General features: G+C 38.7%; 1 protein-coding gene across 1 annotated transcript; it reads left to right on the plus strand.

Moving 5' to 3' along the window:
• The first annotated feature begins 1,646 nt into the window (after positions 1–1,646).
• LOC117526683 lies at positions 1,647–26,585 on the plus strand. The gene is made up of 11 exons (XM_034188735.1): positions 1,647–1,674; positions 3,452–3,471; positions 12,679–12,815; positions 12,933–13,073; positions 13,148–13,334; positions 13,464–13,609; positions 15,137–15,229; positions 15,749–15,921; positions 24,115–24,288; positions 24,406–24,471; positions 24,741–26,585. Exons 1-11 carry the CDS (start codon positions 1,647–1,649, stop codon positions 25,340–25,342), a joined length of 1,767 nt encoding a protein of 588 aa, XP_034044626.1. The 3' UTR covers positions 25,343–26,585.
• Positions 26,586–27,174: the final 589 nt, after the last annotated feature.

The following is a 27,174-nucleotide window of genomic DNA, read 5'->3' on the forward strand; positions in this document are numbered from 1 at the left end:
GGTTTGCACACACTGTAAACACAAACTAAAACTGTAGATCCTTAAAAGGATCATACAGATGTAACTAACTGTAAACTTGCAGGTCTTTGGACCCGGAAACAGATTTATCACGTGATGCGTTACGTCTGAACTTAACAACCGGATAGACCGATTCAAAGTTCTGAGTGTGCATGACGCGAATCCACTTCCGGTCGCTGCTGTCGTTACAAACAAACCCACGTACGCACACGACAGGCACTGCTTACTGCTGCATCAGGCTTTGTTTACATCAGCGATTCATGCTTATCTCACTCTCAACACTTGGACTTCAGTACAACGGTGTATAAGGCCCATTCAACAGGAAAAAAAGGAGAGATTATATTTTTGACTTTAAAGTCACAAATACGAGAATAAACGTGCAAATTTACGAGAAATAACACGCAAATTTGCCAGATTAAAAACATGCAAATCTGCAAGAAAAGTAGCAAATTTGCCACAACACGCAAATTTTCGAGATTATACGTAAACATGCAAATCTGTGAGAAAAAAAGCAGCAAATTTGCAAGAAAAGGTAGCAAATTTGCCAGATTAAACAGGCAAATTTTCGAGATTCTAAACATGCAAATCTGTGAGGAAAAAAGAAGCAAATTTGCGAGAAGTAAATATAGAGAATAAACATGCAGATTTACGAGAAATACACGCAATTTGTGAGATTTAAAAATGCAAATTTGCGACATTATAAACGTACATTTGCAAGAAAAAGACAATGCAAGATTAGAACATGTAAACTACAGGTACATAGCGATGGAATGAGAGAACAATGGCTTCATCATGTACATTTTACCGTCAAAAAGAATTAATAGATGGGCAGCGGTTTCAATATTTAATGTCTGAACAATAAGAGAAATATGCTATAATGCTTGTGCTCGCAGTTAATACAAATGCAGGTAACAGCTCACCTGGATGTGATCTGATTTGGGCTATTTATCAAATTATTAAGTTGATGTAGCTAGCGTTGAATGTATTTTATTATACTTTTAAGTTGCATAGGCTCAATATCCTTACATTTCTAGCAGGTTATTAAGCCCATTAAAAAATAAAACACTTAATAGCAGGCTAAAGCAACTACTGTAAATGAACAGTTTTTAAAAAATATTTTCTATATATTTTTAGTGATATTGGTCTGTGTCATTAGGTCAGAAAATGCAAACCATGTATGATTTAAGGTTGTTGATTGATATTGTGTGTCTTTTTACAGCAAAGGCAGAGTCTTGACAGTCTCTGATTTTTTGCAAGAACGTGGTGTCCCAGAGGAGGTTATTAACCATCTGGAGAATGAAAAGGTACCAGGAATACACACAATAAATACAAAGCCTATAGTATTTATAAGCAGTCCTTGCTATGTGTCATCCTAATTAACGTTTTTGTGACTAATCTGTTAACTTTATGTCCTTTACTTCCACAGATTGACATCCATGTCATCTGTCTTATGGAGGACAACGATCTGGCTAATTATATTCCATCATATGGGATCGTCTGGCATTGAGAAATCTTTGCAAAGGTCAAACCTCTTCAGAGGAGGAAGACTGGACTTTTTGAAAAACTGAGGTCAAAACTTCAACAGAGAAAAAATTGCTGCCAATAAAATAAAGGAACAGTACAGCACAATGAACGCACTGGTCCTGCCAAAAGCGGGTAAAGCAAGCCATCGCAAATTTAAATAGGGTGGATTAATTTTGAGAAGGGGGAGTTTAAGAAATAAGAGCCAAAGAAGCAGGTGGCACTCGAACCTTGGATCTTGAAATACAAACAGGGATGCACACTGTTCTAGAAAAGGAAGAATCTTTTCTTTCCTGGTGGCAAAGTCCACAAAAGGCCAGGAAAAGTGATTTTAGATTTGAGCTCTGGGATTATAAGCAAAATAGAATCACTGAGAAGGACATTACCATCTGTTTTCTATGACACTACATGTGTGTCCAGTTACCATTTTATATTGCTACTCTTTGCAAAACACAGCCAAGCCTACAGACGCATCTGAATCAGAAGCAGGAAACAATGATACAGAACTCCTGGAGTCAAGTGACAATGAAAGCGATAAAGATCATTCTAATCAACAGACAGATGATTCATCAGACGTTGGTGACCTGTTAGTTCATGATCATGTTGGAGGCAGCACACTTAGCCCCAGCCTTACCTAATGCAGACACAGATTTGTCCTCAGTCATGACCACAGCTATGACCAAGACCCTCAACACAACACAGAGCTTGTGGACCTTATCTCCTCATCGATGAAGTCACATTCGGTCACATGTTGATACTGCAGAATATTCATCAGATGAGAATGACAGAGACTATGACTTTGAATTCATGTTGCAACAGCCACTACCTCCAGTGTGCCCACACCACAGGTGCCTTCTACCTCTAGTGTGCCCACACCACAGGTGCCTTCTACCTCCAGTGTGCCCACTCCACGCCCCACACCACAGGTGCCTTCTACCTCCAGTGTGCCCACTCCTCATTCTGCATTACTGCTGCCTTTTGCCTCGACAACACAGCTGCCCTCCACCTCCATGTCAAGAGCTGCAGCAGGCCCTCGATGATTTTGCATCAGTTGAGCTGGATGAGCTTCTTGAGGTTCTGTCAAACTACGAATGCCACACAAGAGTTAACCAGAGACACTGAGAAACATCCTGCAAGAGATTGCACACAAGGAGTTGGTGTTTGTGATATAGATTGTTGGAAGGACATAGTTATGCCAAATGTCTCTTTCACACATGAGCTTTTGAGGATGTTTGAAAACTAAAAACCAACTCCTAAAAAAGTAGTGGGATTACATCAATTCCCAGAATCAATGACAGGAAGCCAAAGGGAGGTCCACAACCACCTTAAAAGAGAATTAAATAAAGACAAACTGGAAAGGTTCCTGAGATTCACAACAGGAAGTGATGTCCTAATATTTCATGTTTCATGTAAGTCATGTTTTCAAATATGTCAGCATTTACAAGAAGACCTATTGGAAGAACATGTGGCTGTATTTTGGAAATAGCTGATTGTTACGATGGATTTCCTGATTTCCAATCCGAGTTTAATGCCGTCTTAGAGAGCAACATATGGATCATGGACATTGTGTAGTTCATGTTGGATGGAACAGATAATAGTTTAAAGGGAGACTAAAAATGTAGTAAAGTTAAGTTTGTTAGATACAAAGAAATAAGACAGAACTTTTTGCCCATTTCCATTCTGCACTTTTATTTTACCATCTGTTCTGTGTTTGTCATAAGACATTTACATAGTCACATGTGGTGGTCTTAAAGAGTATTCACTGTTCACCAGTTGTTTAGAGATGATGTTGAACAAATCATCTACAGATCACCTTAGTATTCTTCTGTTTTTCTTGTTGTTTAATGCTGGCAAATTATGCAGTATTTTTTGTATTTCTGATGCCTGATTGTGTTTTTTCTCTCTGTTTAAGGTGCAGCTCCGTCCAGAGATGTGAGTTGTGTTTGTGTTGGTGACCCTCCTGTCCTGTGCACCAACAGCAATTCTTGTATATTCGTCCGTGAATTCTGTGAATTGTTTCTGTAATTTATGTTTTGTATCATGGCCCAAGCAGAGGGTCACCCCTTTGAGTCTGGTCTGCTTGAAGTTTCTCCTCAGAGGGAGTTTTTCCTTACCACTGTTGCTCTGGGGGTTGGTAAGGTTAGACCTTACCTGTGTGAAGCACTTTGAGGCAACTCTGTGATTTGGTGCTATATAAAGGAAATAAAATTGAAAAATTGAATTGAAAATAGATGTTTTAGCAATATAAGTAAACAATGTTGCATCTTAATTTTAGTGTGTTCTGAACTGTATAAAAACTGTCTAAAATGTAAAGTTGAGCACCTAGTGGGATACCAGTTCATGGGTAGGTGTGCAAAAAGGAATAGTTTGTAAACCAATTGTGAAGTAACTTTTGAACTTTTTTAACCAAAACAATTGTGTAAAGCATTTCTACATGTTTAACACATTTAAGTTTAGCTGTTACTATAATCACGCACAAGAACAGTGTTATATCATTCCAAAACAAAAATAAATAAATCCATCAAAACATGCACATAGTGAGGTATGGTGTGTATTCCCATAGGATTTTCATGCTAAAATTGATTTTGTTGCTGCTTGGGTTTCAACAGGACCAAGACTGTCATAAAATGACGGAGTTCAATTTCACGACCCCTACATCTCTCCTGCAAGGGGACAAAGGTTAGTACACAGGTAAATTGAAAATCAAGTTAATCAATTTCAAATATACTCCAATATATCTGTCTTGTTGAGAGGATTATAATAATAGTAATAAATAAATATAGTTTGTCTAGGTTCTGGCTGATATTTACACAGGTATAGGGCTTTAAAGCTTCAAGGTCATCCTGGGGTAAATGCTCAGATGATATTGAAAGTGGTGTCAAATGATTTCTCTTGTCATACTGAAGCAGAAAAAGCATTTTAACTGATTTGGTGATGGCACCATCTGCAACATCCAGGGAAAGTCTTAGTGGCCCCCATAGACCATGTAGACCTTTGACACATTCTGCTATTTAATTATCCAATCAAATGCCACACACCGTAAAATAGCTCTTTTGTGTGGGGGTGGGGGGACCCTATGACACAATACAAACAACTTCTCACCAGTTTCAACAAAATCTGAGCATCTGGTAAATTTTACCCCAGGATCACCTTGAACCATTATGGCCTATACTGCTTTAAGTAAAAAGCAAAAAATCCATTTTAGCACAAAAATCCTACAGGACCCGTTTCATTGACATACGATTGAAGCAGCAGGACCTTCGTGGCCGGGACGACGGTGGGGATCGAACCCACGCGGCTTGCAACAAAAGACCGTTCCTCTACCAGGTCAGCCAAAGGGGAACTCCCCGTTAGCCAAGCTAGCGGGAACGTCTTTTCAATTGGGACCCGGGACTTTCATCCCGCTACACTATGATACCACACTAACACTTTCTATGGCAATGGTGTTAGATATTTTCCAGTATCACTGTTCTAAGGATGGCCCATTGATTCTCCTGCATGAGTAACACAGAGAGATCGTAAACAGTCTCATCACGAGGGATCTGGCTCTTCGGTGTGCACTCTTCCTTACACACAGCTACTTCTTCAGGCTCCACGAGTTTAAGCTTATCCTCTGCATCATACAAACTTGGGACTGTGTACATCAGAACAGGACGACCACTATGCACATCTTGGCCAGGTCGCGGTCTGATCTTGTGGGTATTCCATGTCTGCACTACCTCATCCAACTCCTTCTACAAAAAAAAAAAAAGAGAATAGAAAAAAGCATGATTAATAAAAATGATTTTGAATTCAGATATAAATGGGTATGTAATAAACTTACCTGAACGAGGCCAAGAAAACAAAACTGTACCAGGTTTTTATCCAAAAAGTCCCCAGAAAACTGTCCATCATCTTGAAGGGTTTTGAATATGTTCATCCAGAAGTGGACACTTTGTTTCCTTAAAACCCCCCACCAAGACTCAATACGCTGATTCCCTGTGCAGCGGCTATCATATTTTTATTATTATTATTATGACCCGAAAACAGTCTTATTAAAAGCGAAATATTACATATGATCTTTGAGGGTTCATATTTTTTATTATTATTATTATGACCCGAAAACAGTCTTATTAAAAAGCGAAATATTACTATGATCTTTGAGGGTTCATATTTTTTATTATTATTATTATGACCCGAAAACAGTCTTATTAAAAAGCGAAATATTACATATGATCTTTGAGGGTTCATATTTTTTATTATTATTATTATGACCCGAAAACAGTCTTATTAAAAAGCGAAATATTACATATGATCTTTGAGGGTTCATATTTTTTATTATTATTATTATGACCCGAAAACAGTCTTATTAAAAAGCGAAATATTACATATGATCTTTGAGGGTTCATATTTTTTTTATTATTATTATGACCCGAAAACAGTCTTATTAAAAAGCGAAATATTACATATGATCTTTGAGGGTTCATATTTTTTATTATTATTATTATGACCCGAAAACAGTCTTATTAAAAAGCGAAATATACATATGATCTTTGAGGGTTCATATTTTTTATTATTATTATTATGACCCGAAAACAGTCTTATTAAAAAGCGAAATATTACATATGATCTTTGAGGGTTCATATTTTTTATTATTATTATTATGACCCGAAAACAGTCTTATTAAAAGCGAAATATTACATATGATCTTTGAGGGTTCATTTTTTTATTATATTATTATGACCCGAAAACAGTCTTATTAAAAAGCGAAATATTACATATGATCTTTGAGGGTTCATATTTTTTATTATTATTATTATGACCCGAAAACAGTCTTATTAAAAAGCGAAATATTACATATGATCTTTGAGGGTTCATATTTTTTATTATTATTATTATGACCCGAAAACAGTCTTATTAAAAAGCGAAATATTACATATGATCTTTGAGGGTTCATATTTTTTATTATTATTATATGACCCGAAAACAGTCTTATTAAAAAGCGAAATATTACATATGATCTTTGAGGGTTCATATTTTTTATTATTATTATTATGACCCGAAAACAGTCTTATTAAAAAGCGAAATATTACATATGATCTTTGAGGGTTCATATTTTTTATTATTATTATTATGACCCGAAAACAGTCTTATTAAAAAGCGAAATATTACATATGATCTTTGAGGGTTCATATTTTTTATTATTATTATTATGACCCGAAAACAGTCTTATTAAAAAGCGAAATATTACATATGATCTTTGAGGGTTCATATTTTTTATTATTATTATTATGACCCGAAAACAGTCTTATTAAAAAGCGAAATATTACATATGATCTTTGAGGGTTCATATTTTTTATTATTATTATTATGACCCGAAAACAGTCTTATTAAAAAGCGAAAATTACATATGATCTTTGAGGGTTCATATTTTTTATTATTATTATTATGACCCGAAAACAGTCTTATTAAAAAGCGAAATATTACATATGATCTTTGAGGGTTCATATTTTTATTATTATTATTATGACCCGAAAACAGTCTTATTAAAAAGCGAAATATTACATATGATCTTTGAGGGTTCATATTTTTATTATTATTATATATGACCCGAAAACAGTCTTATTAAAAAGCGAAATATTACATATGATCTTTGAGGGTTCATATTTTTTATTATTATTATTATGACAAAAACAGTCTTATTAAAAGCGAAATATTACATATGATCTTTGAGGGTTCATATTTTTTATTATTATTATTATGACCCGAAAACAGTCTTATTAAAAAGCGAAATATACATATGATCTTTGAGGGTTCATATTTTTTATTATTATTATTATGACCCGAAAACAGTCTTATTAAAAAGCGAAATATACATATGATCTTTGAGGGTTCATATTTTTTATTATTATTATTATGACCCGAAAACAGTCTTATTAAAAAGCGAAATATTACATATGATCTTTGAGGGTTCATATTTTTTATATTATTATTATTATGACCCGAAAACAGTCTTATTAAAAAGCGAAATATTACATATGATCTTTGAGGGTTCATATTTTTTATTATTATTATTATGACCCGAAAACAGTCTTATTAAAAAGCGAAATATTACATATGATCTTTGAGGGTTCATATTTTTTATTATTATTATTATGACCCGAAAACAGTCTTATTAAAAAGCGAAATATTACATATGATCTTTGAGGGTTCATATTTTTTATTATTATTATTATGACCCGAAAACAGTCTTATTAAAAAGCGAAATATTACATATGATCTTTGAGGGTTCATATTTTTTATTATTATTATTATGACCCGAAAACAGTCTTATTAAAAAGCGAAATATTACATATGATCTTTGAGGGTTCATATTTTTTATTATTATTATTATGACCCGAAAACAGTCTTATTAAAAAGCGAAATATTACATATGATCTTTGAGGGTTCATATTTTTTATTATTATTATTATGACCCGAAAACAGTCTTATTAAAAAGCGAAATATTACATATGATCTTTGAGGGTTCATATTTTTTATTATTATTATTATGACCCGAAAACAGTCTTATTAAAAAGCGAAATATTACATATGATCTTGAGGGTTCATATTTTTTATTATTATTATTATGACCCGAAAACAGTCTTATTAAAAAGCGAAATATTACATATGATCTTTGAGGGTTCATATTTTATTATTATTATTATGACCCGAAAACAGTCTTATTAAAAAGCGAAATATTACATATGATCTTTGAGGGTTCATATTTTTTATTATATTATTATGACCCGAAAACAGTCTTATTAAAAAGCGAAATATAAAACATATGATCTTTGAGGGTTCATATTTTTTATTATTATTATTAGACCCGAAAACAGTCTTATTAAAAAGCGAAATATTACATATGATCTTTGAGGGTTCATATTTTTATTATTATTATTATGACCCGAAAACAGTCTTATTAAAAAAGCGAAATATTACATATGATCTTTGAGGGTTCATATTTTTTATTATTATTATTATGACCCGAAAACAGTCTTATTAAAAGCGAAATATTACATATGATCTTTGAGGGTTCATATTTTTTTATTATATTATTATGACCGAAAACAGTCTTATTAAAAAGCGAAATATACATTGATCTTTGAGGGTTCATATTTTTTTATTATTATTATGACCCGAAAACAGTCTTATTAAAAAAGCGAAATATTACATATGATCTTTGAGGGTTCATATTTTTTATTATTATTATTATGACCGAAAACCGTCTTATTAAAAGCGAAATATTACATATGATCTTGAGGGTTCATATTTTTTATTATTATTATTATGACCCGAAAACAGTCTTATTAAAAAGCGAAATATTACATATGATCTTTGAGGGTTCATATTTTTTATATTATTATTATGACCCGAAAAACAGTCTTATTAAAAAGCGAAATATTACATATGATCTTTGAGGGTTCATATTTTTTATTATTATTAATTATGACCCGAAAACAGTCTTATTAAAAAGCGAAATATTACATATGATCTTTGAGGGTTCATATTTTTTATTATTATTATTATGACCCGAAAACAGTCTTATTAAAAAGCGAAATATTACATATGATCTTTGAGGGTTCATATTTTTATTATTATTATTATGACCCGAAAACAGTCTTATTAAAAAGCGAAATATTACATATGATCTTGAGGGTTCATATTTTTTTTAATTATTATGACCCGAAAACAGTCATTAAAAGCGAAATATTACATATGATCTTTGGAGGTTCATATTTTTATTATTATTATTATGACCCGAAAACAGTCTTATTAAAAAGCGAAATATTACATATGATCTTTGAGGGTTCATATTTTTTATTATATTATTATGACCCGAAACAGTCTTATTAAAAAGCGAAATATTACATATGATCTTTGAGGGTTCATATTTTTTATATTATATTATGACCCGAAAACAGTCTTATTAAAAAGGCGAAAATATTACATATGATCTTTGAGGGTTCATATTTTTTATTATTATTATTATGACCCGAAAACGTCTTATTAAAAAGCGAAATATTAACATATGATCTTTGAGGGTTCATATTTTTTATTATTATTATTATGACCCGAAAACAGTCTTATTAAAAAAGCGAAATATTACATAGATCTTTGAGGGTTCATATTTTTTTATTATTATTATGACCCGAAAACAGTCTTATTAAAAAAGCGAAATATTACATATGATCTTTGAGGGTTCATATTTTTTATTATTATTATTATGACCCGAAAACAGTCTTATTAAAAAGCGAAAATATTACATATGATCTTTGGGGTTCATATTTTTAGTATTATTATTATGACCCGAAAACAGTCTTATTAAAAAGCGAAATATTACATATGATCTTGAGGGTTCATATTTTTTATTATTATATTATGACCGAAAACAGTCTTATTAAAAAGCGAAATATTACATATGATCTTTGAGGGTTCATATTTTTTATTATTATTATTATGACCCGAAAACAGTCTTAAAAAGCGAAATATTACATATGATCTTTGAGGGTTCATATTTTTTATTATTATTATTATGACCCGAAAACAGTCTTATTAAAAAGCGAAATATTACATATGATCTTTGAGGGTTCATATTTTTATTATTATTATGACCCGAAAACAGTCTTATTAAAAGCGAATATTACATATGATCTTTGAGGGTTCATATTTTTTTATTATTATTATTATGACCCGAAAACAGTCTTATTAAAAAGCGAAATATTACATATGATCTTTGAGGGTTCATATTTTTTATTATTATTATTATGACCCGAAAACAGTCTTATTAAAAAGCGAAATATACATATGATCTTTGAGGGTTCATATTTTTTATTATTATATTATGACCCGAAAACAGTCTTATTAAAAAGCGAAATATTACATATGATCTTTGAGGGTTCATATTTTTTATTATTATTATTATGACCCGAAAACGTCTTATTAAAAAGCGAATATTACATATGATCTTTGAGGGTTCATATTTTTTATTATTATTATTATGACCCGAAACAGTCTTATTAAAAGCGAAATATTACATATGATCTTTGAGGGTTCATATTTTTTTTATATATTATTATGACCCGAAAACAGTCTTATTAAAAAGCGAAATATTATATGATCTTTGAGGGTTCATATTTTTTATTATTATTATTATGACCCCGAAAACAGTCTTATTAAAAAGCGAAATATTACATATGATCTTTGAGGGTTCATATTTTTTATTATTATTATTATGACCCGAAAACAGTCTATTAAAAAAGCGAAATATACATAGATCTTTGAGGGTTCATATTTTTTATTATTATTATGACCCGAAAACAGTCTTATTTAAAGCGAAATATACATATGATCTTTGAGGGTTCATATTTTTATTATTTATTATTATGCCCGAAAACAGTCTTATTAAAAAGCGAAATATTACATATGATCTTTGACTCAAAAAATACATTCTTTGCTGCAGTTTGTTGCACAAAATATCAATGTGTGATTTCCAGTTTAGCAAATTATTGATATGGACCCTGAGATATTTTTGTTGCCACCTGATTTATAGTTTGGTCTGAGATGATTACTGGCTTGTGTGTCATCACTTGCCTTGGGTCAAAAACCATCTCTTGTGTTTTTGACACATTTAAAATCAGATGGTTTTTGTCACACCACTTAATAAGGGTGTCAATCTCATTGTAGTAGACAAAAGGGTCCATGTCCTTATGCAAGAGGCTCACGATTGCTGTGTCATCTGCAAATTTAAAAATAAAATTATTGGGGTGTACTTTCCTGCAGTCATAAGTATAAATTGTAAAAAGTATTGGTGACAACACACAGCCTTGTGGAACTCCTGTATTACAGTGCTTGATATCCGATAATGTCTGATTAAGCTTCACTTGCTGTGTGCGGTTACTTTTGAGCACTGAGTTTAAACTATCCACAAGACTGTCTGATTGGGTATTTGCCAGAGGTGAAGTTAAGATATCAGGCAGTCTGGCTTCGAGTTCAGTCTTAGTTGAGGAGTTGATGCATCGCTGCAGTGATAAATAAGGTTTGTTGTTCCACTAAACATGGCAGCAAACTGTAAACTTAATAAGTGAGTGATCAGAGACCACTGATGTAAGAGGCATGATGTCAATATTCGTGACAGCAATACCACATGTGAAAACCAAATCCAGGGTATTTCCACTAATGTGTGTTGAGTCCCGAATGCATTGCCGAAATCCTAATGCATCCACAATTTCCATAAATGATTTGCAGAGGGGATCAGAAGGCTTATTGATATGAACGTTAAAGTCACCAATGATCAGAATGTTAGCTGCACTAGTTGACAAGTTAGAGATAAAAGCACCAAATTCATCTAAGAATTCAGAATATGGGCCAGGAGCCTATATGCAGTGACAAAGTAATACGGCTGATTTTTATTCTTCTGACCTTGGCAATGTGTAATATCCTGAGCAAGCGGAGAATCAGATGCTCAAACGAGTTATATTTGTGATCCCCAACAGCTAATAAGCTAAACCTAGATTTATAATAAGAGCAACACCCCCACCTTGCTTCGCATCACGAGGGACGTGACTAAATGTATATGCTGGTGGGCAGGCCTCATTTAAGGGGAGGACAGCTGTAGGTTTAAGCCAGGTTTCACATAGCCCAATCATATCTAAGTGATGATCCATGATTAGATCATTAATCAACAGTGATTTTGAGGATAGTGATCTTATGTTAATGAGACCCATTCTAAGGACCTTAGTGGGGTTGACAGTGCTAGGGGTACTATGACAGTGAAAAAGGGTACTGCTACACTACCACAGAGTGCTGTGACAGTGCCACAGGGTACTGTCTATGCATGCCTTCTACTACTTGTAGAAAAATGGAACTCAGATATTTTCCTGTCACAGTTCCATGATGTTCTCCTTCTGAGATCCAGATACCAATACCAGGTTTCTGTGTGTGTGTGTGTCAATTCCTGTTCCACTGGATCCCTTTTTGGTCCAGGTGGAAAAAGCCATGCTGATCTCTCAGAGTGCCTCTCTCCTGGCCCAGAATGCTCAGCTTCAGCAGCAACAGTCTGCAACAGAAAACAAGCGGACTGCGCCATAGGTGAGCGTGAATCTGCGTGGTGTGCACGAGCTGTTGCGTGATCACGAGCGGTTGACGGTGCTGCACGAGCGGCAGACTGCAGATTATGAGGCCCTGATTGGCAAATATGGCTGCCTGAAAAATGTGCATCGCTCACTGGAGCTGGAGCATCGCTCGCTGCAGGACAGGTACCAAAGGAGACCAGCGGTAACACTCAGTAAACATTAGGATCCAGATCCAGGAGTCTGGCAGGATTACCTGCTGCACCACAGCAGCATGTTCATGTACGTGCTGGCTGTGTCTAGGTACGACAGCCTGCAGCAGCAGAACAAGCTGGAGGACCTGCAGCAGGTCCTGAAGGAGGAGCAGGTGACCATGGCGCTGGAGAAAGAACAGCACAGGACCACAGCGGCTGAATGCTGCCGGCTCCGTGATGAGAAGGACTGGTGAGTCCACATATCTGCCACATTCATCTTTCACGGGCATGTGTCGATCCTCACTGTGCCTCGCTTTTTTTAAGGCTGAACCAAATGTACCAACAGCTTCTGAAGGACAATGAGGCGCTGACAGCGGACCACAGAGACCTGAAGAGCCAGATGAATGGGACCAAGCTGGAACACACCCGGCTGGAGGCCAATTATTCCAAACTCAAAATGGAGTATCAGCAGCTGGACATCACGTTGACCAAACTCACCAACCAGTGTGAGGTACTGAGACACAGCAACTTTAACCTTTGACCTTTGCACCGCATGGACAGCCCGTCACTGACTCGGCCTGGGAATCCGTGGGTTTTTATTTTGTCTGGCTGTGTGTGTGATTATCTCTGTGATCTTCAGCTGCTGAACCAGTTGAAAGGAAACCTGGAGGAAGAGAACCACCACCTGATTGGTCAGATCCAGACTATGGTGCTGCAGAACCAAACGTTATTGGAGCAGACAATGGAGAACAAGGATCGGTTTCACGTGGAAGAGCTCCAATATATGTATGTGCACACTAAGCAGCATCCAGGTAGGTGCTGATCAGTTCTGACGAAAGTGTTGGGACAGTTAGGAGCGGCGTGTGCAGAGAGCGGTCATAGTCCTCTGCAGGATCACTCAGTCTGGCTCAGGATTGGTTTGCTGCGTCAAGTGAAAGGTAACAACTCAGCCCAGGTTACGGGTAGGGTTAGGTGTAGGTTTAGGGGTAGGGTTAGGTGTAGGTTTAGGAGTATGTTTAGGGGTAGGGTTAGGTGTAGGTTTAGGGGTAGTGATGGAAGTATGTTTAGGGGTAGGTGTTGGGTTAGGGTTAGAAGTATGTTTAGGGGTAGGTGTATGTTTACGGGTAGGGTTAGGTGTAGGTTTAGGGGTAGGGTTAGAAGTATGTTTAGGGGAAATTGCAATTGGCGCTTTCTGGCACTGGAACCCAGCAACAGGGTCAGACCCACAGGTTAGTGTTGGGGGAAAGGCTTAGGGGGAAGGGGTTACGTTAGGGGAAACGGTTGGGGTTTGAGTTAGGGTTGGGTTAGGGGTTAGAAGTATGTTTAGGGGTAGGTGTAGGTTTATGCTTAGGGTAGGGTAGGTTTAGCGCCAAGCCCAGCTTACATCTGGGGCAGAGTTTGCATCAGGCCAGCTTGTCCTCTATCCAAGTGATGCCCAATTCTTGTGTTTCTGAGTGAGGCAAAAGTGGAACTCGAGCTCAACAGGTGGTTGAAGCAATCAGTCAATCAGCTGGCCAACTGTTGAGTCATAGGGTGACATGTCAGATTTACCAATCTCTGTTCCATCCCTCACCTCAGGTCATGAACGTTGGGTAGTGACCAAAATAACTTATTCATGTTAACCCATTTCCTTCAAAGGGTTTCTGGGCTCAACCTTAGAAACAACACGAGGATCTCCATTATCCAAAGGGGTTTGACACCTTCACATACAGCAGAGCCCACTGAGGGGCTTTGGCATCTGATTAGGGTGCTTCCAGGACACCTTCCTTAGGACGTGGCTCAGGCAGGTCCAGCTGGGAGATGATGATGTAGACCCAGACAACTCCAGAGGTTCCCCCACAGTGGGGTAAACATCATGTCAGTTAGTCCTGTGATATTTCACTTGTGAACGAGATAAATTCAGTTGTACCGACACGATTGTCACCAAACTTGCTATGTATGTTTTGTATAGTGACCCCAAGAAGCCCATTGTCTTTGGGCTCAAAGGTCATATGTCACAGTCACTGAGCTGTACTTTATAAAAGCCTTGTAAACGTGTCAGTTGTAAGTTTATCACAGTTTTCCCGTGGTGCCGTGGGTTAGTGCGGACTCCGTGCTGGGTTTTTTTTTTTTTTTTAACCCGTTCAGGAGTATGAGGCTGAGATGATGGTCTCGTTATCATCTCTGTTTTAGGTTACAAGAAGTCATTTCTGGGTGTTTCTTATCACAGGTCTCTCAGCTAGGACTTTGTTTTTCTTCCCTCAGTAACTCGTCACTCCAAGAATCTTGACTTCACTGAGTCCATTTTCCTCTGATTGTCTTCTTTGCGCTCAGAGAAAAGCTGAATGTTTTGAGGAGGCAGAAGGAGAAGCTTGAAGAAAAGATAATGGCCCAGTACAAGTTCTACCAGCCTTCAGCTCCTCGCCGGTAAGATGCCTGTGATCCTGAACAGAGATGCCCATGAGGACCATTTTAGAACTGCACACATCTGTCTGTGACCCATCTGTCCTTCTGTCCTCATTCAGTGGTTTACATACAGTACCTGCTATAAGGACTGTAAGTCTCCTTTTGACTTCTTTGTCCAGGAGGAGCTGGGGGATGTGGGTGTAGACACCTGGTTGTCCTCCCTCCACTTGGATGGACCGTCTACCTTAACCAATAACATGAGCTGCATAAGTTAAGGTCTGTCTGGCTACATGCTAATGGTAGCTGCAGGACAGACCTTCTCATGTCTGCTGTTCAGTCAGACTGTTGGACAGAATGAACGTCCTCCTCATTGACTGGCAGACTGTTTCTCACAGACATTATGTCTTGTACATGCTTATTGATGACTCAGTCATTTCAGATGGAGAAGAGACGCACCGGGACCCACTGAGACGCAGGAGGAAGGAGACCAACTGTGACCAGTGTGTTTCTCCTCTGATTTTTTTCCTTCGTCTTCCATAGACATGGGAGCTGGATCACTGTGAAACTGAAGCAGCTGATCAAACCCTGCAACCGTGAGCATGAACCGGAGCGCTCACTCTTCACGGAATCACATGACTCTGGTCAGGATAGCAGCTCGGTCCTGAGTTCAGATGGTTCTGGATGTTCAGCCGTCTCCCCCCGGCATCACAGCAGTGAGTACAAAGTTCTGTTTCTCAGCACATTATTCAGTGAGCCAGCAGAGACTTAACCCAGGGTCAGATGGGACGACTCGTCACAGACCAGCTCAGTGGGTGTGTCCCACAGAGGAGGCTGGAATCCATATATGGATTTCTGTGACATATGTCATAAAAGTTGACACGAGTCATTTTAGGTCTGAATTTGGCCGATAGGTTGGACCGTCCCATGCACAGATGGGGAACTGTGAGACATTTTTGATTTAACATAAAATCTCTGTTGTATTTAATTATAAATGATCCAATTTTAATACAGTAACATACTTTTGGAGGGCGGTATGCATTTTCTGAATCCCTCCGTCCATGCCCAGTCACCCAAAATGACAGATATTTTCCCCTTAGACGAGGGCGAATATCTGTCTCCCCAAAGCATGTTATTGTATTATGATTCCTTCAAATTAAAAAAAAAATGAGCATGCAGGCTGTGTTTAATGGTGTGCTGTGGGCCATACATGACTTTCACCTCATCTGGCCCCTGGGCCACCAGTTTGCAACCCCAGTCTGAATAGTTAATATGTGTACTTGGTTTCTAAAGATGTCGCTGAGCTCCATGTGAACAATCCCCTGGTGCACTTTGACCTGAACCATTGAAAGCGTTTGCGCTCCGATCAGGATGCTGGAGTCATGTGACTAACGGCGGCACCGTAATCATCCGGCCTATCGGCGCGGTTCTACATCGCTCTGAACTTCACTTTAACTCAGCATGAGACAGATAAAGCTACAACAAATTAAAAAAAAACAAAAAACAAAAAAACATGTCCAGTCATGTGCTGGTATCCGTGTGTCATCTTTAAACGTCAGTGTGTCTCCTCCTTTCCTCAACAGGCCTAAATGTCTCCTCGTGTCTCTCCTCCCTTCATTTCCTTTCTTCCCGCCTCTCTACTTCCTTCTATTGCTCCCGTGTTCTTCTCTCCTTTTTTGCTCCTGTCTCCTTCCATCCCCCCCCTTCTCACCGGGACTCTCTGCTGCCCCCTTGTTGTCACACGTGAAATTGATTCCCTGTGTGAGAAACAGGATGGACAGACAGTCACGTCCCTGTTCCATCGTTCCCTGTGTAAGTGTTTATTTCTCTTCTCCCTCCATCACACTGTCCTCATGTTTTATCACCACAAAGTGTCGTAAAAAGCATCTTCTCGTTCATCTTTTCTCAAACAGTGCTCTGTGGCGAGCCCTAGTGGTCTGTGAGGATTGACTGATTGATTTATTTATTATCGAAATGTACATTGTATAACAATAACAAATACTGTATACAAGTAACATTAAAATAAAAGGATTACACAAAAAAGCACAAGCGCTTATTTCCATTGTGGTCCTTATAAAAAAACAGATACAGTACATGATCAACATGGGTACAAAAAATGGTTTTTAACAATGTAAAGAGAAAATATGAATTTGTGACTAGGTGGAATAAAAAATAAAAAAGTACCTATATAGTACACAATTTAAAAAAATAATAATATATAAAAGAACTAGTGTTGTCAGCATACAAGAGTGTCTTGCAACTGACGCCGGACGGAATGTCGTTAACATAAATGAGAAAAAGTAGAGGCCCAAGAATAGAGCCTTGTGGTACTCCACATGTTATGGTAGCCGGATTAGAGATTGTTCCACTAATCTCAACCGATTATTTTCACTCTCCAAGATAGGATTGGAACCAGTCTATGGCTGATACATGACATTCTAGAGCGTTGAGTTTCTGTAAGAGGATCCTATGGTCTACCGTATCAAAAGCTTTTTGAAGATCTAAGAGGACCATAGCTATATAATGTCCTCTATCCTGTTCCTACTTGATATAATCAGTCAGATTTATCAGGCAGGTATTGGTAGAATAAGCGGATCTGAAACTAGAAGAGCTTATGGGCTCTGAGATAATCGTGAAGTTGGTTATAGACACTCTCTCAAATAATTTAGATACGTACTCAGAATCGAAACCGGTCGATAGTTACCTGCCTCAAGTTTGCTGTTCTTTTTGTGAATCTGTGTCACCCTAGCCGCTTTTAGATCATCTGGATTTTACCAGTAGCCAAAGATAAATTTAGAATATGCGTTAAAGGAGAAGAAATGAGCTTGGCACTATCTTTAATAATCTGGGTGACAGTTGTCTAAACCGGTGGCCTTGCTCGAATTTAGATCAGACAAGATCTTAGTAACCATGTCCTCCGAGACCAAAGAAAGTTTAAAACTATTTACCGGAGCAAACAAAGATTGATAGTACTCCCTAATATGGCGTATGCCATATTTACCGACAGAAGGCGGAAGCTTGTCGACGTGTTGAGGCGATGGTAGTGAAGAATTTGTTGAAGTGCTTGGATACCTTTAATTTATCGAAACATGTCTCTCCATTTATATTTAGAGTTTGCCACAATTTTTTAGGTTTTTTATATTCATCGACTTTACTTGATATGTAATTGGATTTGGCTTCTTTTTTCCGATATTGCGCCTGATCTCGAAGATAAATGTACTTTTGGTATAAATTGTGGTCCTTGTTTTTTTTTTTAATTTAAAGAAAATTCAATCCCTTTCATGTATAAGATGCAGGATCTCTCCTGTCATCCAGGGATCTGTATGTTGCCTAACGCGAACACATTTGAACGGTGCTATTTGGTCCATGATGTAAGAAACTTATTTTTAAATACATACCATGCCCTATCCTCCGATGTACAACCATACACCTCCTGCCAGTCTACCTCAGACAGACAAGTTTCAAACAGTTGTTTACTATAACTTTTGAGAGACCTGATATGTATACCATTATGCTGATTAACTGGTGACTTTTTAAGCTTATGAGTACAATAAATGAGTAAATGATCACTAACAGTGAAATCTGATACACCAGTTTGAGATATTTTGGCAGGGTCAGATACAGTAAACAAATTTAGAACAGTTGCTGTGGTTGGAGTAATCCTTGTTGGCTCAGTGATTAGCTGTGACAAATCAAACTGCGATAAAAAAACGTTTATAACCATTGTGAAGTTCACTGGTTTTTGCTTTAGGAGCACTAATGTCCACATTGAAGTCACCCATTATAATACATTCCCTAGCTGTAAAACTGTCACAGTTCATGCATGATTGCTCTAAACGTTGGAAAAAGTCTGTCTGCTTTGGTGGTCTATAGCACGCGCCGACGAGGATGGGCTTTGTCTTTGGGAGATATGTCAATCCATACTGTCTCTAGATCATCACTGATGTCGTTCCGCGGGTTGAAAGCAATGTCACTCCTTACATAAATACCGACACCTCCGCCTTCACGATTCCTGTCTTTACATGTAAGCAGGTAACCAGGTATTTCCACTTCTGCATCTGTCACTGTTGCGGCGAGCCATGTCTCCGTTACGCCTGTCACGGCTATTTTAGTGTCCACCACCAACCTGGGTAGTTCATCCAGCTTTGGAAGAAAGCTCCGGGTGTTGAGGTGTACAAAGTTGAGGCCCTTGGAGTGCAGGAAGTCGTATTGCCTCGGCTCGGGTTCGTCTGAGACTGGATCAACAGGCTGGGGGGCATCATCAGCAGGATCGAACAAAGAGTCAGACATCTGCGGTAAACACATTTAGGACAATACCAGGGGTCGTCAGTTACCTAGGCGATGATATTCCTTCACTGGCATATCCATACATTTTTGATGGCTCCAGACATCACAGGAGTCACATTGCAGGGCTGCTTGATTGCTTCTGACGTTCTTGTCACATAATCCACAGGAGACGTAGCATTCGTGGTTGTCTTTGGTGGGCCTGGTTGTATCTGGATGTCGCCAGACATCAGTATCAGTAGCGTGAACAGATATAATCCAGGTTTTACAGTTCTATTAGTCCACGATTGTTTACGTTTGGATCAGCGACCAAGGTCAAGGTCAGTTCCAGTTAGCACAAAATCACAGCAGCACAATCGCGACCTTCTTCCCAGGTCTTCTCCCTGCTATCTATGTATCTTCTTATGTTTTTGGAGCAAGTTTCATGTTTGGAATCAGGGTATAAGTTGAATAAACTGACCAAAATTACGAGGAGCGGGAAAGATAAACAGCCGAACGCCATGTTGGTCACGCAGGAATAGTGAGTCGGTTTAACAACAGAGGATAAACCAGCCTTCCCCGGGTAGATGCGAGACTTTTGAGTGTGACTGTTTTTAATGTGCGGGGAGTAACGTTAGCTAACGTTGCAGACGGGCTAACGTTAAGTATGAATTGAACATCAGCGGCGCTCCAGATGGCGACGTGCGCTCACAGAGAACCATAAATTAGCACGAACCCATTACTGTAGTATTTGCACTCGTCTGTGTCGCTGCTGCTGTGAAGCTGTCCACGTCAGGTCTGCTGTGTAGGCCACGTCCCCACGGGCGGGATATTGGTGAAATATCACATTTTAAATTAATATCATATTCCAACTGAAAAATATTTAACTCAACTCGTATGTAAATTATTATTGTTTTTGGATATTTGGGGAGATCTGCGATCCACAAGATTTTTTTTATTTATTTATTTATTTAATTTTGAATGGTTAAGTGGTTCCTGGTCTGAAAAGTTTGAGGACCACTGATCTAGTTCAGGTTAGACACAATTACATTCACTCATGTCACAAATTAGCCTGTTGTGAGCCAATATTTAGTTTCAGAATTTAGGTAAAGTTGAGGCCGTGGCCACACTCCGTTTCCTAATCAAACAAATTAAGAGTAAAAGTATAAAACAAACTGTACCAGTATGCTAGCCATAGGAAAGGGAAAATAAGTGAGTCTTAAGTCTGCACTTTAAGTCTCCACAGAATCTGACTGTTTTACTGACGCAGGGAGATCATTCCACAGAACAGGGGCACGATAAGAGAAAGCTCTGTGACCCGCAGACTTTTTATTCACCTTAGGGACACAAAGTAGCCCTGCAACCTGAGAATGCAATGTCCGGGCCGGTACGTAAGGCTTAATTAGGTCAGCTAGGTAGGGAGGTGCCAGTCCGTGAACAGTTTTATAGGCTAGTAGCAGAACGTTAAAATCTGATCTCACTGGGACAGGAAGCCAATGAAGAGACGCCAAAATGGGTGTAATGTGGTTGAACTTTCTGCTTCCTGTCAAAGGTCTGGCAGCAGCATTTGAACCAATTGGAGACCCTAATGCTGGACTGCAGGTAAACCAGAAAATAGAACATTGCAATAGTCCAATCTAGAAGAGACAAACATATGAATCAGGGTCTCAGCATCAGCCATAGACAGGATGGGACGAATCTTGCTATCTTTCGCAGGTGGAAGAAAGCAGTCCTCGTAATATTTCTAGTGTGGAGGTCAAAGGACAATGTAGGATCAAAAATTACCCCAAGGTTCCTCACTTGTCAGTGTGATGTATGATACACGAACCTAGGCTAAGCGTTAACTCGTCAATTGATGCCAATGTCTCACTGGACCAAGAACCATCATTTCAGTCTTATCAGAGTTTAAAAGTAGGAAGTTTCTAGACATCCAACTTCTCACTGATGCAAAGCAATCTTCTAAGGATTTTATGTGAACGAGATTACCAGCAGTTATTGGCATGTATAACTGAGTATCATCTGCATAGCAGTGAAAGGTAATCCCAAAATGCCGCAATATGTGCCCAAGGGGTGCTATATAAAGGGAGAAAAGCAGGGGTCTAAGACAGACCCCTGTAGAACCCCAAATTTCATGCCACGAAGATTAGAGGTAGTGTCACTGTACAAAACAGTGAGAACGACTGGTCAGTATGATGTCAACCATACAAGGGCACTCCCAGTAATCCCAAAATGATTTTCCAGCCTATCAAGTAGAATATGATGATCCACTGTATCAAATGCAGCACTGAGATCTAACAGCAACAGAACTGTAGTGGTGCTGCACGTACCTTTAATGCAGCTGCTCCTGTAAAACAATAATTTGCTTTTACTTCGGAAATGTTTGAAAACTCACTACCTCAGAAAAATTAACTTAAGATGGTGAAAGAACCCAAAATAAACAACAGAACTGTTATAAGATAAACCTTTATAACCGCAACCACAGCAACAGGCTGCTTTCCCTGCACTGCAGAACAGAACGATATAAGAGGTCTTTTGTCGCCTCTGCTATAAGACTTTATAACAGCTTGGTCTGAACATTTGCATTTTATTTGTTAGTGATTTTCAAGTTAACTATGTATGTATTTTTTTATGTTTATGCATGGATGTCTTGTTGCTGAACAGTCAAATTTCTCCTTAGGGGGATCAATAAAGTATCTCTATCTTCAAAGCATTTTTTCCATTTTGTGTGCACACTGGTGGTCACATATCATGCAAATATTTTGATTCCTCCCATTTTGCCCTGGATCTTCACAAATTTTGTAGTGGAAGTCGCAAAAAGGGGAAAAAACAAACAAACTTGTGTATCTGTACTTTTTTAAAGTACAGTAGATGTAAATGTACTTGGTTCCGGAGGGTTTAACCCACCGCTGAATAAGCTCCATGTCCAAACACATGAACATATTGTTCAGCTTCTTTGACCCCAAATTACAAGAACTGCATTGTATTTAAAATGAGTCCTAATAACAGGTTGATCATTATTTTTTTAATTAAATTAGGCTTCAGATGATTTCTTTTGGTGGCATAGTGGCTTAGTGGTTAGCACTGGTCAGTGGTGGGCACAGTTCAGATCATCCGATAACCGATAATTATCGAAGATAATGTTTTCATTATCGGGTTATCTTTCTAGATAACTTTAAAAACCATTATTGGACTAATTATCTTGCGATAAATTTTTGTCCGATAATTTTTAGACCGATAACGTGGGTTAGGGTTAGTTCTCAGTGTTACTGAGATCTCGCAGCGCGGCGACCTCTCCGAGGTTTTGTGGGATTTGAAACGTTAATCCTTGTGCGCCCAAACCATGATAATACACTCTGACCAGATCCATTTCTAATGGGGAAATGTGTCACACTGTCTCCTGGTTTGTTGGCTAATAGCCAACATTTATGTGTCAAGACAATACTGAGTGCGCGTTTTACAAATTGTGGCCACGTTTAAGTAGATTGTGCTGTTTTACTCAAACAATGCTTAAAACGAGCGCACAATATAATAAAACGTGCGCACATTCTCTCCATATGCAAAACATGTTGCGATGACACAAATAAAAAATGGAATATTTTACAAAAGCACATTATCTGTAAACACCAACACGTCACGTGTTGATTTACATAATGAATGACTGAACCAATCAGTGTTTAGCAGAGGCACATTTTACCCAGAATCCTTTGCAATCTGTCTGTTTGTTACAGATCTTCAGAATTAGTGCATTATTCAACATTAAAAGATATGTTATATTTTAACTTTGTACAAATGACAGAATTGACATTAATGGAGTTATTCTATCGGTATTCACACCAAACCATAAGTCAGCACTGCTTTATTTTCCAAGACCTCCGCCTGACCGGAGCACTGTGATTGGTAGAGAGCTGGGCTTTGTGGCTGCTCTCAGCTTGCATCTGAGCTGGAAGCCGTGTAGTAAACAAGAGTTTCCAGCAGGGGGCACGATGTTCAAAGACAGAAGTGTGGGCTCATTGTTTGGGTCTGTTGTCGCTTTTGATGCTACCAGAAGCGATCGTGGTGTTAAAACTCAAATTCAGTTTGTTAGTAGTTGCAAATGTACCAGAAACAATACTAGAATTTATCGGTTATCTGTAACTTACGATACATTTTTGGGTGGTTTATCATTTTATCTTTATCAAAGATAACTTTTCAGTTATCTGATTATCTGTTATCGAAGTTAATTTTTTGGTTATCTGTGCCCACCACTGGCATTGGTGCCTCATAGAAGGTTATGGGCTCGATACCCACCTGTGTCCTCTCTGTGGGGAGTTTGTGTGTGTTCCCTCCGGTTGCTCCGGCTTCCTCACACATCCAAAAACATGCAGGTTAGATGGACTGAAAACTTTAAAGTGTCCGTAGGTGTGAATGTGTGTGTGTTTGTCTGTGTGGCGTCCTGTCCAGGGTGAACCCCACCTCGCGCTCTGTGACTGCTGGGATAGGCTCCAGCTCCCCCTTCCCCCCGTGACCCTTAATTAAAGTAAGCAGTTGAAGATGAGTGAGTGATTATTTGTTCTCTGAAACAAGTGATCCTTTTCCGTGTGTCCACACAGTAATAAAAACCAGGTCCCATCTCTCTGACCTTTTGACCTCTCCATCCACACCTACAGCCCTGAGCAGCCTGGCGTTTCCCTCAATGTCAGGTGACCTGTGGGGTGAAAGGTCAACAGACAGGAAGGAAACATTAACCTCATCATCTCTGTCCATCCTCCACCTTCACCCCTTCACTCCTCCATGCAGACATCTCCCCCCTGACCCTGATCTCCATCTTTGTCAGCTGACAGGTAGAACTGATTCCGGTGGCACATCAAAACTGAACCATTTCCATTTTTTTTTTTAAATTCTGAAACATGCAGTCATTTTTAAAAATTATTATTATTTATCGACTGTGTGTTCCACAGACAAGGACTCGAATTATGGCGCTGCACCATCTGGTTCTGAGGACCGTGGCGAGCTGCAGAGACACGGTAAAACCTTCTGCACCCTCATTTACAGGATTCAGCAAATGTGCAGGAATTAGACTAAATCCATCAAATCTCCATCATGACCTTGTTTCATGTTAATCGCCATGGTTACTGCAGAGGCCACAGGAGAGCAGGATGACCTGACTCTGCTGCCCCCTGCTGGTCAACATGTCTTTGTCCACAGTGATATGGTGGTCATGAGGTGGTTCAGGGTTTGAGGTGATCTGTGTGTTGAAGTTGCCGGTTCAAATCCCACTCTGTGTCCTTTGCAGAGCTCAGTGGCGCAGAGCTTCGGGCGCAGAGTGCGAGCAGCGGTGCGTTCAGTCTGGATGGTGAACCCTGCTCAAACGGCAGTAGTCCCGTCCAACAGCCACCGTCTCGACGCTCTTCCTCCTCTTACCTGTCACCCAGTGATAGCTCCACCCCCCAACACAAGCAGCAGCCGCCACTCGCTGCCACACCCAAAGAGACTGCCACGCCCATCACGCTCAGTCACAACAAAGATCTCCAGTCCGCAGCCAGACCCAACCACCCTGAGCCCGCCCACGACTGCTGGCTCACGAGGGGTCCCAAGTACATCAGGAGGGGGTCAAAGGTCAAAGTGGCACGCTGTGCATCAGAAACAGGTCTTACTGTCAAAACGACCTCCAGCAAAGGTGACGCCACAAAATCCTCCGTTTATCCACCAGTCACGGTCCTGTATGTTCAGGGGAAGTCCTCCTCTGTGTCTGGCTGCCTGAACTGCTTCTCCCCTCCTGCTGGCAAAGAGGAACCACTGCAGGAACCCAGGTGCCCTAAATTCTGCCCCATGCCAGCAGCATCATCTCCACAGCAGAGGGCTCGTCCCAGTGTTCCAGTGTCCACAGCAACCTGATCCCCGCTGGTACCCTGCAGGAACCATCAGAACCGCCCGGTACTCAGCACCAGCAAGAAACAGCCAATCGGAATCAACCACTGGACCCAGACGTCAGGAACGGTGAACCTGAGGCCACACCTCCAGCAAAACCTCCCAGAGACCCAGCTGTGGTCCTTGCCAAAAAGCCCCCGGTGCAGGAGTCGCTGTGTGCGTCCTCCTTCTCCTTCAGTTCCATCTTCAAGGACACCATATTCAGTGACGCCGCTGTCCCAGCCAACAACACGCCGCCGCACAAACCGCAGACGCGGATCACCGCAGGAACGCAGCAGAGCCAGAATGGAGGACGGAACTCTGAAACGGGGACAGCCGGACCGGAAGAGACGGACACACTTCTGGACAGTGAGTGACAGCTGTCCAAATACAGACTGGACCATCCACAGAGTGTTGCCAGGTCTGCTGATGTTTTTGTGACGGCACAGAGTCACAGTTTAAGATTTTGGACCTTTTTCTAGATTTTTGATAATTATTTAGGACTATTTTCTCAATCATCAAAGAGCCGTCGCATCTCTGTCACTTATTATTATTAGAAGAAGAAAGTCGTAGGATGTCTGTGACCCTGCTGGTTAGTCCCTGACCCGTCGGTTTGTCTGTGACTCTGATTTGTTACTCTATAGGTCAAAGGTCTTGGACAGATTACAATCAGATTTTGGAAAACTTTGTTGTTGTGATTCTACCTCAGAATTTTTCTGTTTCACTCCTTAATTTATTTCTTGCTTTATAAAATTTTTTCTTTTACCTCTTGTTTTATATAAAATATCTTCAACAGATCTCAAGAGGAAGAAGACATTAAATCTTTTGCTGGTCAGGATTTGGTTCTGGTTTTTATTTGTTTACATTTTGAATAGTTCATTAAATAAACTCCCCTGATCGTGGTAAGAATTTCGTGTGCATTTCATGCATTAAACAGAAATATTAACTTTACTATTTTTTCCATTAATAATTAGTTTTGTGTTGTAAGTGACCCAAAACACTTTACTGAATTACACCACCAGAGCCAGTCCAGAACCAGTTTGGACACAGACTTTTACTTTATATTTAGATAAGATTGGATTAGATAGAACTTTACTAATGCCTTGGGAATACTCCCTAAGGGGGGTATTCATACCCCTTAGGGAGTGAGGTTCCAGTAGCATTGTATAGCAGCACACAGGGTAAGAAGCACACAAAGTATCGAACGTAAAAGTAAAAAAAAAACTATTTACAAATATAAATACCAGGAATACTGCTCGCTACTGGTTTACTTTAGATCACAGTTTAAAGTTAAACGGGAAAAACAAGAAACAAAATCAGGATTCAAAATGTATTATTTAACCCTGAAGTCACTTTTGCAGAAACATCACACATATAAAAAAATTCATCTTATTATATTTAACATTTAGAACACTTGTGTTCAACAAAACTGCAATAATTTCTTTGTATTTGTGTTGATCCTTTGAAATTATTTATCCATTTATGTTTATTTATTCTGAAGAAACATGGTGTATGAATAAAATGTGGAAAATTAGAACTTAGGGGCTTACTGGAATATTTTTTCTTTTTCATGAAGAAACGTGGTGTTAAGTGTGTATTTGCATTAAAATACTGTTTTCCAACAAATCCAGACTTGGAAATGTTCTCTGTTTCGTCCTGCTGGAAAACGTGACTCGAAACCACATCTGAAGTTTAAAAAAATTGGCCAAATATCCAAACTTCACCGAAAAAAGTGATATGTGAATTGTTCTGTGCAACATGGAAATTAACATACTTTAAATACATTTTTTTTTTTTAAATCACTGTCGATGTCAAAGTGT

The sequence above is a fragment of the Thalassophryne amazonica genome, chromosome 15 (genome assembly GCF_902500255.1).
Source record: "Thalassophryne amazonica chromosome 15, fThaAma1.1, whole genome shotgun sequence".
NCBI classification, from domain to species: Eukaryota; Metazoa; Chordata; class Actinopteri; order Batrachoidiformes; family Batrachoididae; genus Thalassophryne; species Thalassophryne amazonica.